The 13,934-nt window shown below is 39.5% G+C and overlaps 1 protein-coding gene across 1 annotated transcript in view; it reads right to left on the bottom strand.

Moving 5' to 3' along the window:
* Positions 1-2,011: 2,011 nt before the first annotated feature.
* The window catches only part of LOC104075993 (tankyrase-1), a gene marked incomplete at its 5' end in the record, with an annotated part of 36,362 nt that continues 24,439 nt past the window's right edge, over positions 2,012-13,934 (bottom strand). The window contains 9 exons of the mRNA XM_009576684.1: positions 2,012-2,430; positions 4,248-4,404; positions 5,182-5,368; positions 6,227-6,332; positions 7,554-7,628; positions 9,047-9,144; positions 9,774-9,894; positions 12,453-12,535; positions 13,229-13,466. Of these exons, the coding sequence (XP_009574979.1) occupies positions 2,344-2,430; positions 4,248-4,404; positions 5,182-5,368; positions 6,227-6,332; positions 7,554-7,628; positions 9,047-9,144; positions 9,774-9,894; positions 12,453-12,535; positions 13,229-13,466 (1,152 nt within the window). The remainder of the gene's footprint in view (positions 2,431-4,247; positions 4,405-5,181; positions 5,369-6,226; positions 6,333-7,553; positions 7,629-9,046; positions 9,145-9,773; positions 9,895-12,452; positions 12,536-13,228; positions 13,467-13,934) is intronic.

Genomic DNA, 13,934 nt, shown 5'->3' with positions numbered 1-13,934 from the left:
ACACAGGAAACAACAAGCAAGAACAGAATCTGGTGTGGGCTTAGTGGGGTTTTGTTTTTAGGTTTGTTCTTGTTTTTGAAAGATGTAAAGCTTTTAACTTCCACACCCACATTAACCATTTTGCTCACCTAAGCAGCACAACTGTTTTATCATTTAAAACTATATCTAACTGGGGATGTTGAGCAACACTCACTCTCACTGCTATCTGAAACCCTAGTGTAGATAGGCACATCCCCCCACTCCGTTATTAACTAAGTTAAAAACAAACCCCAAACTTAAATGATGAATACAAAGCTTCAAAGCCTAGTGGTGATCTTTGCAATCCTAACACTATTAAACAAGTAGCCAAAATACAAGCACCCAATTTTATCAATGAAATTTGATTAAAAGGACAACTAGGCTAGAGCCTGGCTTGGACTTCGAAGCTACATATTTGATCAGGTCACAAAATGAAGCAAGAACCATATATCCACGGCCAGCTCAGGAAAAATAAAACCCAAAGTTCAAGATCTGTTGGAGTATTGCTATTTCTAAGGTTTTCTTTAGAGTTATTACAAACAGATGATGTGCAGGTAGTCAGATTGCATCAAATGACTGATTTTACAGTGGGTGAAACTCCTCTGAGAGAATAACTTGCTTCAACATTAATGTCTTAATGTTAAAAACGAAAAGTTTGTGCCTTAACGCTGAAAGTGAAAAGCTCTTCAGGTTTAAGTTTGTTTTATCCAAACATGTCAGCAAAATCCCACTTGTTGGGAGCACACATATTTTTATAAACTAAAAGCACACTATTCTGTCATTTCCTTGCTTTAAGGGGGATAAAACCTGAATGCATGAACTGGATCATCAGATACTAAATATTGCTGGTTTACAAGGAGGTGTACAGCATGTTGTGTTCAAAGGAACATCTTTTTCTCCAGTTGTTACATGCTCAACACTGAAGCACATCTCCTGGTATTGGTTGTTAAGAAAAAAATTATCACGGCTCGATTTTCAACCTTCTCTGAAGCTGTAAAAACAACACAAAAAAGAAATCGGTTTCTACTTTTGTTAAACGTATATCCTCCATGAGGGGGACTTTTGAAATTGTTTGATGCTGTGCTATGCAATGCTTAAAAATAACTTTCTCCAACCCAGTGAAATAAACCCAGAAATTTGCAGGGAAGGGGATTAGAGTGAATAAATCCTAGCTTTGTTCTCTGGTATACCTGCAAACAAATCCACTTGCCAACTTATGTTTTAAAAGTTTGTTCTCATCAAAATGTAAAATCGATATTTTAAAAAATTATTATTTTTGTAAATCCCTTAAGCTCTTCAACTGTGATGTCTCACACAAAGATGTGACGTGAAACTGCTATAATACACTCTCCCTTACCAGTTTGCAACCCATTTACTGGGTCTCACATTACAGAGGGACATGAACCAGATATGCCCTCGTGTATGCAATCTTCTGACTTTTCCGCTGCTATCTCCCAGCAAAATCATATGCCGCTGTAACTGGAGCACATTTCACAAACTGCACGTACTTAACAGAAGCCTTATAAAATGTTCTTTTAGAGATGCCAGCAGAGGGCATTGACCTGCTTTATGAAGTTCTTCGAAGCACAAGAGCTGGTTTTACCCTTGCGAACACTTCCTAGGGCTTCCCCCAGAAAACTCACACAGACAAAGCAGCGAACTGACACGATTTGTTTCCACTCTAAAGTTACACTCACTCATATTATCGTTTGCTCAGAGGTGTGCAAAAAAACCTTATATTGAAGAACTGGACCTAGCCCCTTCTCAGATGAAATTCATATTGCATTGTTAATGATTTTAGTCAACTTGACTTTGTGCAAAATATCTTTAAGAAGGTTCCGGCTCAACTTCAGAATACAAAGGAAAATAAATAGTTGACTAGGATCTCTTGAAAACATAAAATGAATGGTGTATGCTGAAAAGAAAATTACGGGCTTAATGCAATTTATCTGCAAATAAGATAACTAGAATAGTAGTGTCTGAAAGTTTAACATGTGAGATGGCACTGAAAGAATTCCGTTTGCACAATAATGTTCCCAAAGACTAGATCAAAACAAAATTATTTTACACATGGTAACTGCAGAGACTAGGAGCCTGAGATATGTTATTAAAAGGCAGTCCCTTGTAAACTTTCCTCAAAAGGAACAGTAGCAGTTGAGTATGCAAGAGTTACTCATATCGTATTCATCAAGACAGCAATGCTTTATAAAAGACATACAGCTTATTTCCAGGTTGTTAAGAATTTTATATGATACTGATTTTCTGAAACACATATCCATCCAGTCCAAGACTGAAGTCACATCCTTCTTCACTGCTCTGTAGCTACTAGGTCTTTTGCTCTGCTGCTGTTGCTGTCTGTGAGGGAGCTTCTGGTTTCACAATCTGGTATGTAATGAGATATTCTGGGTATGCCTGAAAGTAAGTCAAGAAAAAAAAAATTGCTTTATGCAATGGTATGCCAAGCAAGCCCACATTTGGATTTCACTAAACAGTGACCAGGAAGGACAGTGCATGATCAGCTCTACGTTTGCAGAGTGTGAAAGAAAAAGCAGATTTCAAACCTAGCCAGCACTAAGTGGGAACTGCTCGATGTAGTTAATACCTTTAAGTAGAAAGAAAGATGTTTCTTCCATGCAGACACTGCCAGAAATTGTGTGCGCAACAGGAATTCACAATCAGAGTTACTCTCCTTGTTAGCTAATCCTACAGATCAGTCAGTGCCTGTAAGTTATTAAAAAAATCTCAGATGACCGATGTAGTCTGACCCTAAAATGCTCACTGACTTGCCATGTGACCTGCAAATGCCTCTACTGGCAGTAAAATACTTGGCACACCCAAAGCATGTAACCCAGTCATCTGTCCAGCGTTTTCTGAAAACAGCTGATAGGAGGTTCAGTCCCAGAACAAAGCTAAAGTTGCTGGAGGGCAGGGCCCCATTCAGAGGAACCTAGAGAGATGACAGGAGACTGGGCCAACAGAAGCCTCATGAAATCCAGCAAGGGCAAATGCACCTGGGAGGAATTCCTTGTAATATTGCAGGATGGGAAGCAGCTCTGCTGAAAAGGTGCTCAGGGTCCTTGGGTGACAGCAAGCTAAAGCAGAATCAACAGTGTGTCCTGGCAGCAATAAGGGCTACCAGCATCCTGTGGTACATCAACAGCGGTGTAGCCAGTTAACTGAGTGTAGTGATGATTGCTGTTTATTCAGTACTCACTTCACCACATCTAGACAACGGATACAACTTTCGGGCCCTCCAGTAAAAGAAAGATGCCAACAAGCTGGAGCCCAAGTTCAGCAAAGGACCAATAAGATAGTCAGGGGGAAAGAGCACAGGATAAACGAGAAGAAGCTGAGGGAGATGTGCTTGTTCAGTTCAGAAAAGGGAAGGCTTTGTGGGACCTCATAGCAATCTTCCATCACGCATGGAAGGCTACTGAGAAAACAGAGCCAGACTTTTCTGAGCTGCGCAGCAGGAGAATGAGATTAATTAAGACAGGGAAGGTTCCTATTGGATACAGAGAACATACTTTTTACTCTGAGGATAATTACACAAAGGAAGAAGCTGCTGAAAGAGGCTGTGAAACACCATTCTCGGAGGCCTTCAAGACATGCCTGGTCAAAGAAAGCCCTCAGCAATCTGGTCTGAATTAAGCATGCCAAAAGGCTGGCCTAGGTGACCTCCCCAAGGTTCCTTCCAACCTGAACTTATTATATAGTCTTGGAGCCATCCAGAATAGTAAGCAAGCCACTTTTCTAGAGTGAGGGTCTAGCTGAGTTATTCAGATTAAAAATCAGCTCCTGAAGATCGCTGTGCTACTTCAGCTGCCATTTAAGGGTAGTCTCTGGCAGACAGTGACACTGTCACTGCTGGGAATCTACAGGTAAAAAGCCCAGAATTCTCAATATGTACAAGAGCCCCAGAAATGCCGTGTTCTTGTTACTGCAGTAAAGCCAGTAAAATGCAATGGGAGAAACAGTGCCTACTGAGAGAAACTACAACTCTTAGACTTTAGCAGTGCTGCACAGGCGCAATTAGGCAATTCTGTACACCAGAGCAGCTCAGTGGATAGGAGCAGCATTTGCTGGCTTGATACAGTTCACTGTTTATTTCCACATTTAAATGAAAAAAATCTAATCAACCAGGTTATCACAGCACACTTGGTATGGAAACCAGTCACATCCCCTCTCCAGCTCCAACCTCTGCCCTTCAATAAACCCAACCTACATACCTGTTCTCCTCTATAGATAACATATTCAGCATATGCAAGTCCATTCACACTTGGCCTGCCAATAACAGAATGGTGCCCTGGGGGGGCATGAGCCATTTTCATTGTGCTGAACTGAAGAAAGGATTTTCCGAGGGTCACTCTACAGAAAAGCATTTGTCTAAAAGGAAAAAAGAAAACATAATTTTAAAATATCTTACTAGGAGTTGTATGCTTCCAGAATGATTTCAGCCTTTTGAGTTTATTTTGTTACAATTAATTTCAAGGCCTTTTGGAGAAACACTTTTAGAAACCAGTTCTAAGACTGCATAAAACCTATCACAAAAAAAACCCCAACAAAACCCCAACACTTTCTTGACACGCAGAAGGGAAAACACACACTTTGTTTAGCCCTCACATGGAGGCCTGTTCTAGTTCATTTTATATAAAGCTGTTGAAAGAAGCTGAAGTGCTCTGTGTTCCTACCAGCAGGGTATGGACAGGTGTCGAAGTGCAAAAAGCACATTGATCTCCTCCAGTACAAAACAAAGCTGTGATTAAATCCTGTTCACTACCTCCAAAATTATCTGATCCATAGCACAACACTGTACTGCTGACCACCACTTCACACTGCAGTTTTGTTCTGAGAGTGCCTGGAGTTTAATTGCTATTTTCCCCTGACTCTTCATTTTCAAACTTGCTGTTTCAAGCCTCTTTCCTGAGCCACAATCCACTTTGATTTATACTCACTGTATGCTTAGATGTAACTTTTGACCTTTCTGTGGGACTCGCTGCATTTATATCCTTTTGTGTTCAGCCTTGACAAATGGAAAACTGCATTTTTCCTGCCATGACCAAGCTCAAGTGGCTATTTTTTCCCCTGCAGTTCATCCTGTGCCAGGATCATAAAAACCAGGACAGCCAGAATTACGTATAGGGAACTCTGCTGGACTCATACCTGTGGCAGATATAACAGGACCTGTCTTTGTGTGTGGGACAGCCTGTTCCTCCCCCTATTCCATACACATATTGGTTGCTTTTTGAGGAGTTCTCAGCAAAGTAAATTCCAGCTCCAAACATTCCTCCAATGTATGCATGCCTTTCATCAAATCCTTTGTGAATGATAGCATTAATAAAAGGAGACCCTAGAACAGAATGACACGAGATGATGTGTTATCATACATACTTGTTAAGCTCTATAGTAATATAGGACTCTCTGTCAAGAGGAGCTTGTCTGCCTCAAATAGACCATTAAACACCAGAAAGTGTGCTCAGTCAGCTGGAAGGGGGCGATACCCAGCAGGATGCAGTGATGTGTGGGATTTATCGTTATATACCAAGATCCCACGTGTGACTCATATTTCTTACTCATTTCTCAGATCTCATTAAATGGCTTTCCCCCACACTCACATTTCAGTGCAATTTATCTTGTCAATGCACACCTTCTCCAGCAGTGAGTACTCGTTAAGATGGGGCAAGATGTCAGGACAATCATACCCAAAACCAATTTCTTACACAGAATCATAGAAGGATCTAGGGCAGAAGGACCCTCAGGCAACTGTCATTTATAGGCACTTCCGGATGCTTCTAGAGAACATCTTGTTGAAACTCGTGGTTGGTTTTGATTCCTTTCCCTGATGGTTGCCTGAAGCGCCAGGGTAAAACGCTTTACTGTGTGCTGCTGTCCCTTTTTAGAAGATACCCTGTCTTTCTCACAGCAATGTAACATCTTCCCAGAACCTTTACTGGAAATGACTAAGATATGGCTTAGCAAAAAACTTTCTTTTTTTCTTTTAAAAAAAAAGGTATTTTTTATCTAGTGTAGCTTTTTGGATTGCAGTAACCACACAGACTAACTCCACCACCCCCACACCCTTGCATTTCTAGTGTAGAAATAGTTACTATACAGGATGGTGACACAGCAACATTAACATTGCCTGTGGGTCCTTGTAAGCTTTTTTTTGTTAAATACCAGTACATACAAATAGAGATCACTTCCTTACCATGAAACAACATGCGTTCATTGTGATGATTATGATTCTCCTCTGAGACCTCCTTCTGTCTGTGACAGAATCTCTCCCGCAACTTCTTGTTCACAACCTTTTGAATCTGCAGTGATTCAAAAATACTTGTATTGGAATTGAAATGGAATATAGTTTCACAGAGCCTGCATAAATTCAACAGGGAAACTGAGAGTAAGACACATGAATGGTAGGTATAAAGAAACCCCATGGCTGTTCTGCAGGCAAGGCTGAAGTCTTTCAAAGAAGTCAGTAGCACATACTTACAGATGGTTAAAACTACTGTGAAATTGCGGCCTAAGTTCTCAGGTTTAAGGAAGACTTTCAGGCTTCCTCCCTCAGAGCTTGTAATACCACCAAGAACTACAAACTCTCTGAAACTCCTTCCCTCTCTGCTTTGAGCTCTGTTGAACAATCTGAGCTAGCTTCTTGAAGCTTGCTGTCTGGTTTAAGTTGAATTTTTATGAAAAGAAACAACTTCTGAGGAAAGAAATTAGGAGATGTGCTGTTTAATCTATCTTGAGATATTGTTTCAGCCACATGCTCTAATACCACTGTGGTTTCTGTGAAGGACTTCACCTTTGGTTGGGAGTAGAATGGAAGCAGAGTTTACTTCAGGATGTATGATCTACTTGGCCAAGTTGCAAAGGCTCTGCACAGGCTCACTTTTCAAACAGATACGCAGCAGGGGTTTGCTGGAGCTCAGGAACTGAGTTTTGTTCTGATTTCCTCTATTTCCTCCTCCCCAAAAAAAGGAACCAGAAAGTGTACTTTCCCTCAGAAAGACAACATTCCATTTTCTGATATGCCAGGGTTTGTAAAAGGTATTTTTCTAGTTGGCAGGGGCAAAGGAGGAGGTGTCAAGATCCAAAGTAGCACAGGGAGATAGAAACTTTTAATAAAAAGTCATGCTCATCCTTTCCCCTTCCCCAAAAATCTCCTTTAAAAAAAGACAAGAAAAGACTACACCGAGAAAAAAATCTGTGCTGCAAAGTCAAATACAGAAGTTATAGACCTCTGAAATTAAATCAGGTTGTGAAATGTAAGTCAGGCTCTTCACTACCTCTGTCTTCAATATCAGTTCTTCAGACTCCTTTAAGAGCACAAGTGGACACTTCTACCTCATTCCATGCGCAGTGCACACGATCAGTCTAATTTTAGCATTTAGCACTTGCTTTAACTCTGCTCCTGAATGTTATTTCAACAAAGAACTTTAAATATAAAAGGGTGATACGTTAAACCAATTCTGCCTGCTTGCATAAGTACCAACTTATTTTACAACACAGAATTAAGAGGTTTCGAAACTTACCCTGATGACATTGTACCTGTTGAAGATCCCACCAGCATTTCCACCATCCCGATGCTCCCGGATTGTACTTTGCATCTACATAAATGAACACAATTGAATGTTCAGCACACAAAGCTTGCTAGCAAGGCAAAGTATTCATGCAATATATCAGTACATCACCGGCAACAACAGACAATCTTGATTGAAAATTAATTAAAAGGTGTAAAAAAAAAAAATCTCAAATTTAAACTGAGGCACACCCTTATTTCTCAGGCACCCAACATGCTATGCTGTTCCACAACAGAGAAGTTGGATGATGCAATTATCCAATCTTGCAATAAAAATCTACATAGGAAAAAGGAGAATAGTGGCACTTGCTGTCAAAATTATATACAACTAGAAAACCTGCTTTAGATCAGAAAAAAAACAGTCTTTGAAAATGAATATACAAAAAGATCCTTTTGAAGTAATAACAAATGTGTCTCTAATGAGTACAGTTTATATTTCTTAGTGATAGGAAAATGCTTGCACTGTGAATTTTCCTATGTCATTAGCAGCCCCTGAGAATTTCAATGGTTTCACTGTGTCTTTTCCAGAGGTGTTTACAGCTACAGCAGCAACATTTAGTAACAGCTCAAATAAATTGACTTGCCTAATTTACTATGGCAGACAAGTGACCCTTTTTGTCAGGAAAGTTTATAAAAAAGATCTGCACAAACTCCAGTTTACAGAGTTACTAATCAAAAATATTCCAGACTAAGCTGGCAGCAATCCTGAACATCTAGACTTTTAAAAAGACTCCAAACACTTCTGTGCTACAGTGTAGGAACACTACACAAATAGCAAGTGCACAGTAAAATGGAGCTTCTTCCAAACACAACTCTTCAGAAAGTCTCTTTTTCTGTTATGATTTTGTTATGATTTTTCTTTCAAAATGGTTTAGTAACTACAAACTACAAACTGTAGTTTACTTAAATAAAAGAGCATGTGTGTGTGGGAGGCAAAATTACAGTCAGTTCTCAATTATCCAAGAGCTGTTTATCTGGGTTACAGATTAACTAAGCCACTGAGACAAGAGAAAACAAGCTGGTTCACATGCAGTAACAGCCTGAGCGCAGAGAATGCCTGCAGACTTGCAAGGCCTTGATCCCTTGGTCTTCACTCACAGCCTTTGATTTTCACAGGTCCACCTATCTAAGGAAAGCTGTGGAAACCCTTGCTATGAGACGACATCCAAAACACAACAACAACAAAGGAAAATTGAGATAACACTAAGTGAGCAAACAGACCACTTATTAAAAAAGCCTGCCAGGACATAGCAAAATAATTTCCATCATTGCTCTATATAAAAAGATAAATGAAGAGCCCTAAAGTTCATGTCAGATCTATGCATTCCATACACCACAGCATATTTTATCACTTTCAACATGCATTGCACGCTTTAGCTTTGACGGGTTATAAGTGAAAAGAGAAACACATTGCCACTGGAGCATTAGGAAAGGTACTTGCAATACCTCCTCTTCTACGGACTGATACTCCTTATCATCAGGAGCAAGGTCAAGGAGAATGGTCCCCTGACTCACACAGTGGAAAGTCAAATAAGGATTGGTGCCTGCAAAGAGAAGGAATTAAAGGAGTAAAAATCAACAGGAGAAAACAATATCAGCTCTATTTGTATACAGCACCATCATTATTCTTCTTAAATAACCCCAGTACAGCAGGAAATGCAAAATAAACACAAGAGAGAAACATAACCTTGAAAAGATAAAGTGCTTTCGCTGGCAGCAGAGGCTTTAAAAGAGAGAAGAAAAATGCATGTGGGACATAATTGCATTGCATTGTTTCTGCTTTCAAGAGAAGCATCTGAGAAGTGTGGGGCAGCAAAAAACTCCATCAGGTTCACCCTTCAGGATACAACTGGCCTGTGGGTAGGTACCTAGGGCAAATCAATCCAAAAGCTCCTGCCTGGGTGAAACAGAGTCCCTGGAAATGGGCGCAGCCTCCACAGCTGCCTCAGGGGTGTCCATTCTCTGGAAAGGCAAGTGACCATGTGGTCCTGTATCTCCTCAATATATTCCTTATCTGTCACAACCTACCCAGACACCAGGTCTGCGAGCAAGTATGTTTTCCTGACATCCTGATTCTTTCAAGTCCTGGTGACAATGCCTACATTTACAGAAGGTGACTTCTGGGAGCTTGTTATATGCCACACAGACTAACCAGTAAAAGCATCATATTTACCTTGCTGCCCTCCTAGAAGTCTCTCCACACCTTTTATTAATTTGTGGCGGTGTCCATATGCATTGATCCCAATTTCTTTAAGCTCCTCATGCCCCATGTCTGCCAACACATCCAGGGTTATCTGGAAAGGTGAAAGACCACAAGAATCACTTGCCAAACCTGGCCCAATTCCCAAGGCTGAAGACCCATCAGTTCATAAAGTGGGATGTATTCATGGTGCAACCAAGAGAGTATATAAATTTTATGTTTTGCTGCACTTCTAATTGCTGCCACCTTCTGGCAAGCCTCTCCCTATCACAGCTGCTACAGCCTGAAGCTGTGCAAAACTTTTACTTCTCTTACAGCAATTAACAAGAGCTGGTTCTCACAGGTGGTTGTCAAAAACATTTTTACTTATGGAGAAAGAGGATGTATGGAAATGCTGGGACAAATCTGGGAATATTTTTGAAGCATTCAAGGTTTCACATTCATGTGCAATTTATTATTTTCACTACACAAACAGAAATAAATATTCTATAAGCTTACTAATAAATGTTAAGTGTGTTTCACATCAACATTATTATGGTGTGTGCTATTACTGTGTGTATATTTCACACAGGCAGGTGTGAAAAATAGTAAGAAAAAAGAAATGTGAGTAGAATATAGGTTGGTTTGATATATGTGTATCAAACCAGTGGGTCAGCTATGCTAAGTCATGCTCAACTATTCCGCTATTTTTGGAAATAATTAACATTGTGAGGACACATACAACTATTCATTTGGTTGCAATATATGAATACATCTACAATCACCTGACAAGGTTTTAAATTTCAAGGTCACGGAGATTATTGGTAGAAGCAGAAAGGTAATAAAACACGATGCAAATGAACATTTTTTTAAAGAACAGGAGATAAAGGCTAAATAAAGTACACATTTTTATTACTATAAAGCAATTGTGCACTGAGGTGATTCTGTGAATAACAAAGATTTCATCTGGAGGAGATAATTATATAAAATCTACTTCCAAATTTACACATTAAGCTAGAATGGGAAGCTCAGCAAATAATGGGAAACCATATAACTTGATTCAAAAGAAGCTGTATTGTTAGCGCAACTGGACTTGCAGGTATGAACTCTGTCCGCTACAAAGTGAGTATCATTAATTCAAAAGAAAGCAACTCAAGCAAGGAATTAATAACTACACTGAACATCTGTCCAACTGAGAAGAAAACAACCCTACTGGGATTGCTGTGGAAAAGCCACTGAAGACATTCGTTACATGCAATGGAACATTAAAAAAAAATACAGAAGAAACCCAGATATTAGAAAGCATCAGGAGGAGGGTAGAGCCAAGGTGAAAAAGTGCACATGAAGGCACTGCAGTGCTTGGAAAAAATAGCTTAAAACAATAAGCTTAAGGAAGATGAGCTTGTTTTCACTAGAAAGAAACTTACAAGAGGAGCTAAACAGTTTCAACATGATGAATGAATATAGCGAATCCGATTTGCATTATTAAATCTTACTAGCAGGGGAAGATCTTAAAAACAGGTTAGGAGTTAAGGAAGCAAAAGTAGAATAAAACCAGCATGCTAACAGGAAGGTGTGAAAAATAATAAGAAAAAAGAAACGTGAGTAGAATATAGGTTGGTTTGAGGTTGGTTTGCTTCTTAATAGAAGCAGTTCCAAATTAAAGAAAAGAGCTTATGCTTCATATATAAGAAGGGAAAAAAGATTATATGGCATTTTATCTCTGGGGAGATATTTCCTGTAATATTTCACAGAAACAGTTGGAACTTTTTCTGTAAACACCACATTACATTTCAAACGTTTGTTTCCTGACCCCTCATAAAAGATCAGCAGCAGAGGCCTAGGAAAAAAAAACATCAAATCCAGTCTCTTGCACTTGTACCTTTCACTTCCACCGCTGTGTCCATCTTGCTCATGCGAACAAATAATCTATTTAACTGTAACACGTTAGATTTAAGAAACGGTACACAAAAAGAGTCTACAAATACATTAGAGGTACTTCCACTCTAAAAAGTAACGTAAGCTTGAGAAACTGTTACATTAATTGTATTCTTTTCATATATTGTGAATTATTGATAAATCTGCAGGGTTTTTTTCCCTCCATCTCTCAATTCCATTTGAAACTTGTTAGCCCTGCAAAACCCAGTTAATGCTACAGTCCTAACCTATTCGGAAATGTAGTTTCTGCATCCTCTAGTGTGACTACACCCCAGTAAACGAGATTTTTATTTCAGTTTACAGTCAAACTGGATGGTTTCCTATATCTAACCAAAGCATCACATGCAGCGCTACAAGTGACAAAAGGCTTGTTTGATATCAAGACTGCTGAAGGACAAGTGCAGGTGACTTTTTTAAAGCCATCACGTTCAAAGTTCACAAGGTCCAATGTAAATCTCAGAATACAAGCCGAATTTGCAGTCATCATAAATGTATAAGAATGTGAAAGACTGGATATCTGAATCAAACAACAAAAGAGATTTTCACAGGTTTCTCAACTTCACCATAAAGTATCTGGCAACTCATTTGGCGTTTTCTTGGACATACTTGTTTTTCTGTAGATGTGAAATTGGGTTTTTTGTTTCCCTTTTTCAATTAGAGAATGAAAAGGTCACTCAAATTTATTAGATTAGTTATCTTTTAAACATACAAACAGAGATAAGGCTTGCCACTTACCTGTTCTGTCTCAAAGATGTCCCGAAGGTGTTCAAGACCCAGGCTTTTTAGGAACTGGGTAATGTTCATGTCAAGACCAGAAACTATAAGAGAAGAAACAAGTCATTATATCCTATGCACCCGAATTAAAAAAAAAAAAAAAACACCTTAAAAAAACATCACGCAATACCACTGATTCTCTCAAAATTCCAAACTCTGATTCGATTTACAATCAATTTGTCTATGTCTATAATAAACAATCCACTTCCACTGTGTGAAAGCTCAGTGCAAAGCTCATCACTGTTCCCTCCTCAGAATCAACTATTAAAAAGCACAAACGATCTGTGGCAAATAAAGGCTCATATTGCAAAGAAAAAGAAAGCAAGGGTGGGTTTATTTTTACTATGTAATCACCCAGATGCTGACATAAAGCATGCATTCCAGATACTAATCAAAGGGTTTAAAAAGCCTTAGCAAAATTCCCCAGCCATCACAATCATAATTCCTTCATCAAAATAATTCTCATTGGATTTTCTGTATAAAATCAACAATGAACATCTGGGCACCTAATCAGATCTGCCTTTGTAGTCAGACCTAATCACTGATAGCAAACATAGATGAACAGCCAACAATGCTCCTAGCGGAGCAAGCATCAGACACTTTAAAACATAGATAACAGTTCAAGCTGTACAATATTTTCTGGCTAGTCAGAAATGCTTTTCAGATAAAGCAAGGCCTGTTGTGATACTAAGCTACTGCACTTCTGGCAACGTAAACTTGTCCAGCAGCAAATGCACCTTCTCCTTCCTTCCTTTCAGTTCCTGCTGCTCCATCACCAGCATTTGATGCCCCTCCTACAGCTAGCTCTGCCAGTGGCCCAGTGAGGTTATCTATACTGCTGGCAGCAGAGAGGCAGGACGGTGTAGATGCTGGTGAGATCAGGGAGGCACTAACAACAGTAGCTTGAGGCTTAAAACATGTAGGCAAAGCTTCTGGAGGCATCGCATCTATCAGCAAAGCTCGGATATCATCAGCCTGAAAAACAGAAAGAACATTCAACATGAGGTTCTATTTTCACAAGTCACCGATCTCCGGAAATAATTTTTCTTTGAATTTGTTTTAATTGGTAGCTCTGTTCCCCCATTAAAAAGAAAACTGCCAACTTTTGTAACACAGGAATTCACGGTTGCAAGAACATTCTGATTTGCTGCTCAGACATAGGTGAATCGGGTTCTCCCCATTTCTAAAGGTATGTAAGAAGATACATCTAATTTCCTTTCTGGCAGAATGACTTTATAGGTGTTAAAAGCCAGGAAGAGCAATGCAGCAACTTTATCTGAAATCCTTCACAACCTAGGCCAGGCAATGCCACCTCATAATTTCTCTGTCAGGCTCAACTTCTGGTGAAGCATTTTGCACTGGATCGAGGTTTCAATGGAAAGACCACCACTGCCTTTGCTATAATCACATCTTAGAGTGTTATAACAGGAAAAAAAAAAGACA

Source organism: Fulmarus glacialis, unplaced genomic scaffold (assembly GCF_000690835.1).
Source record: "Fulmarus glacialis isolate BGI_N327 unplaced genomic scaffold, ASM69083v1 scaffold18434, whole genome shotgun sequence".
NCBI lineage: Eukaryota > Metazoa > Chordata > Aves > Procellariiformes > Procellariidae > Fulmarus > Fulmarus glacialis.
This window is presented reverse-complemented; position numbering and strand designations above follow the sequence as displayed.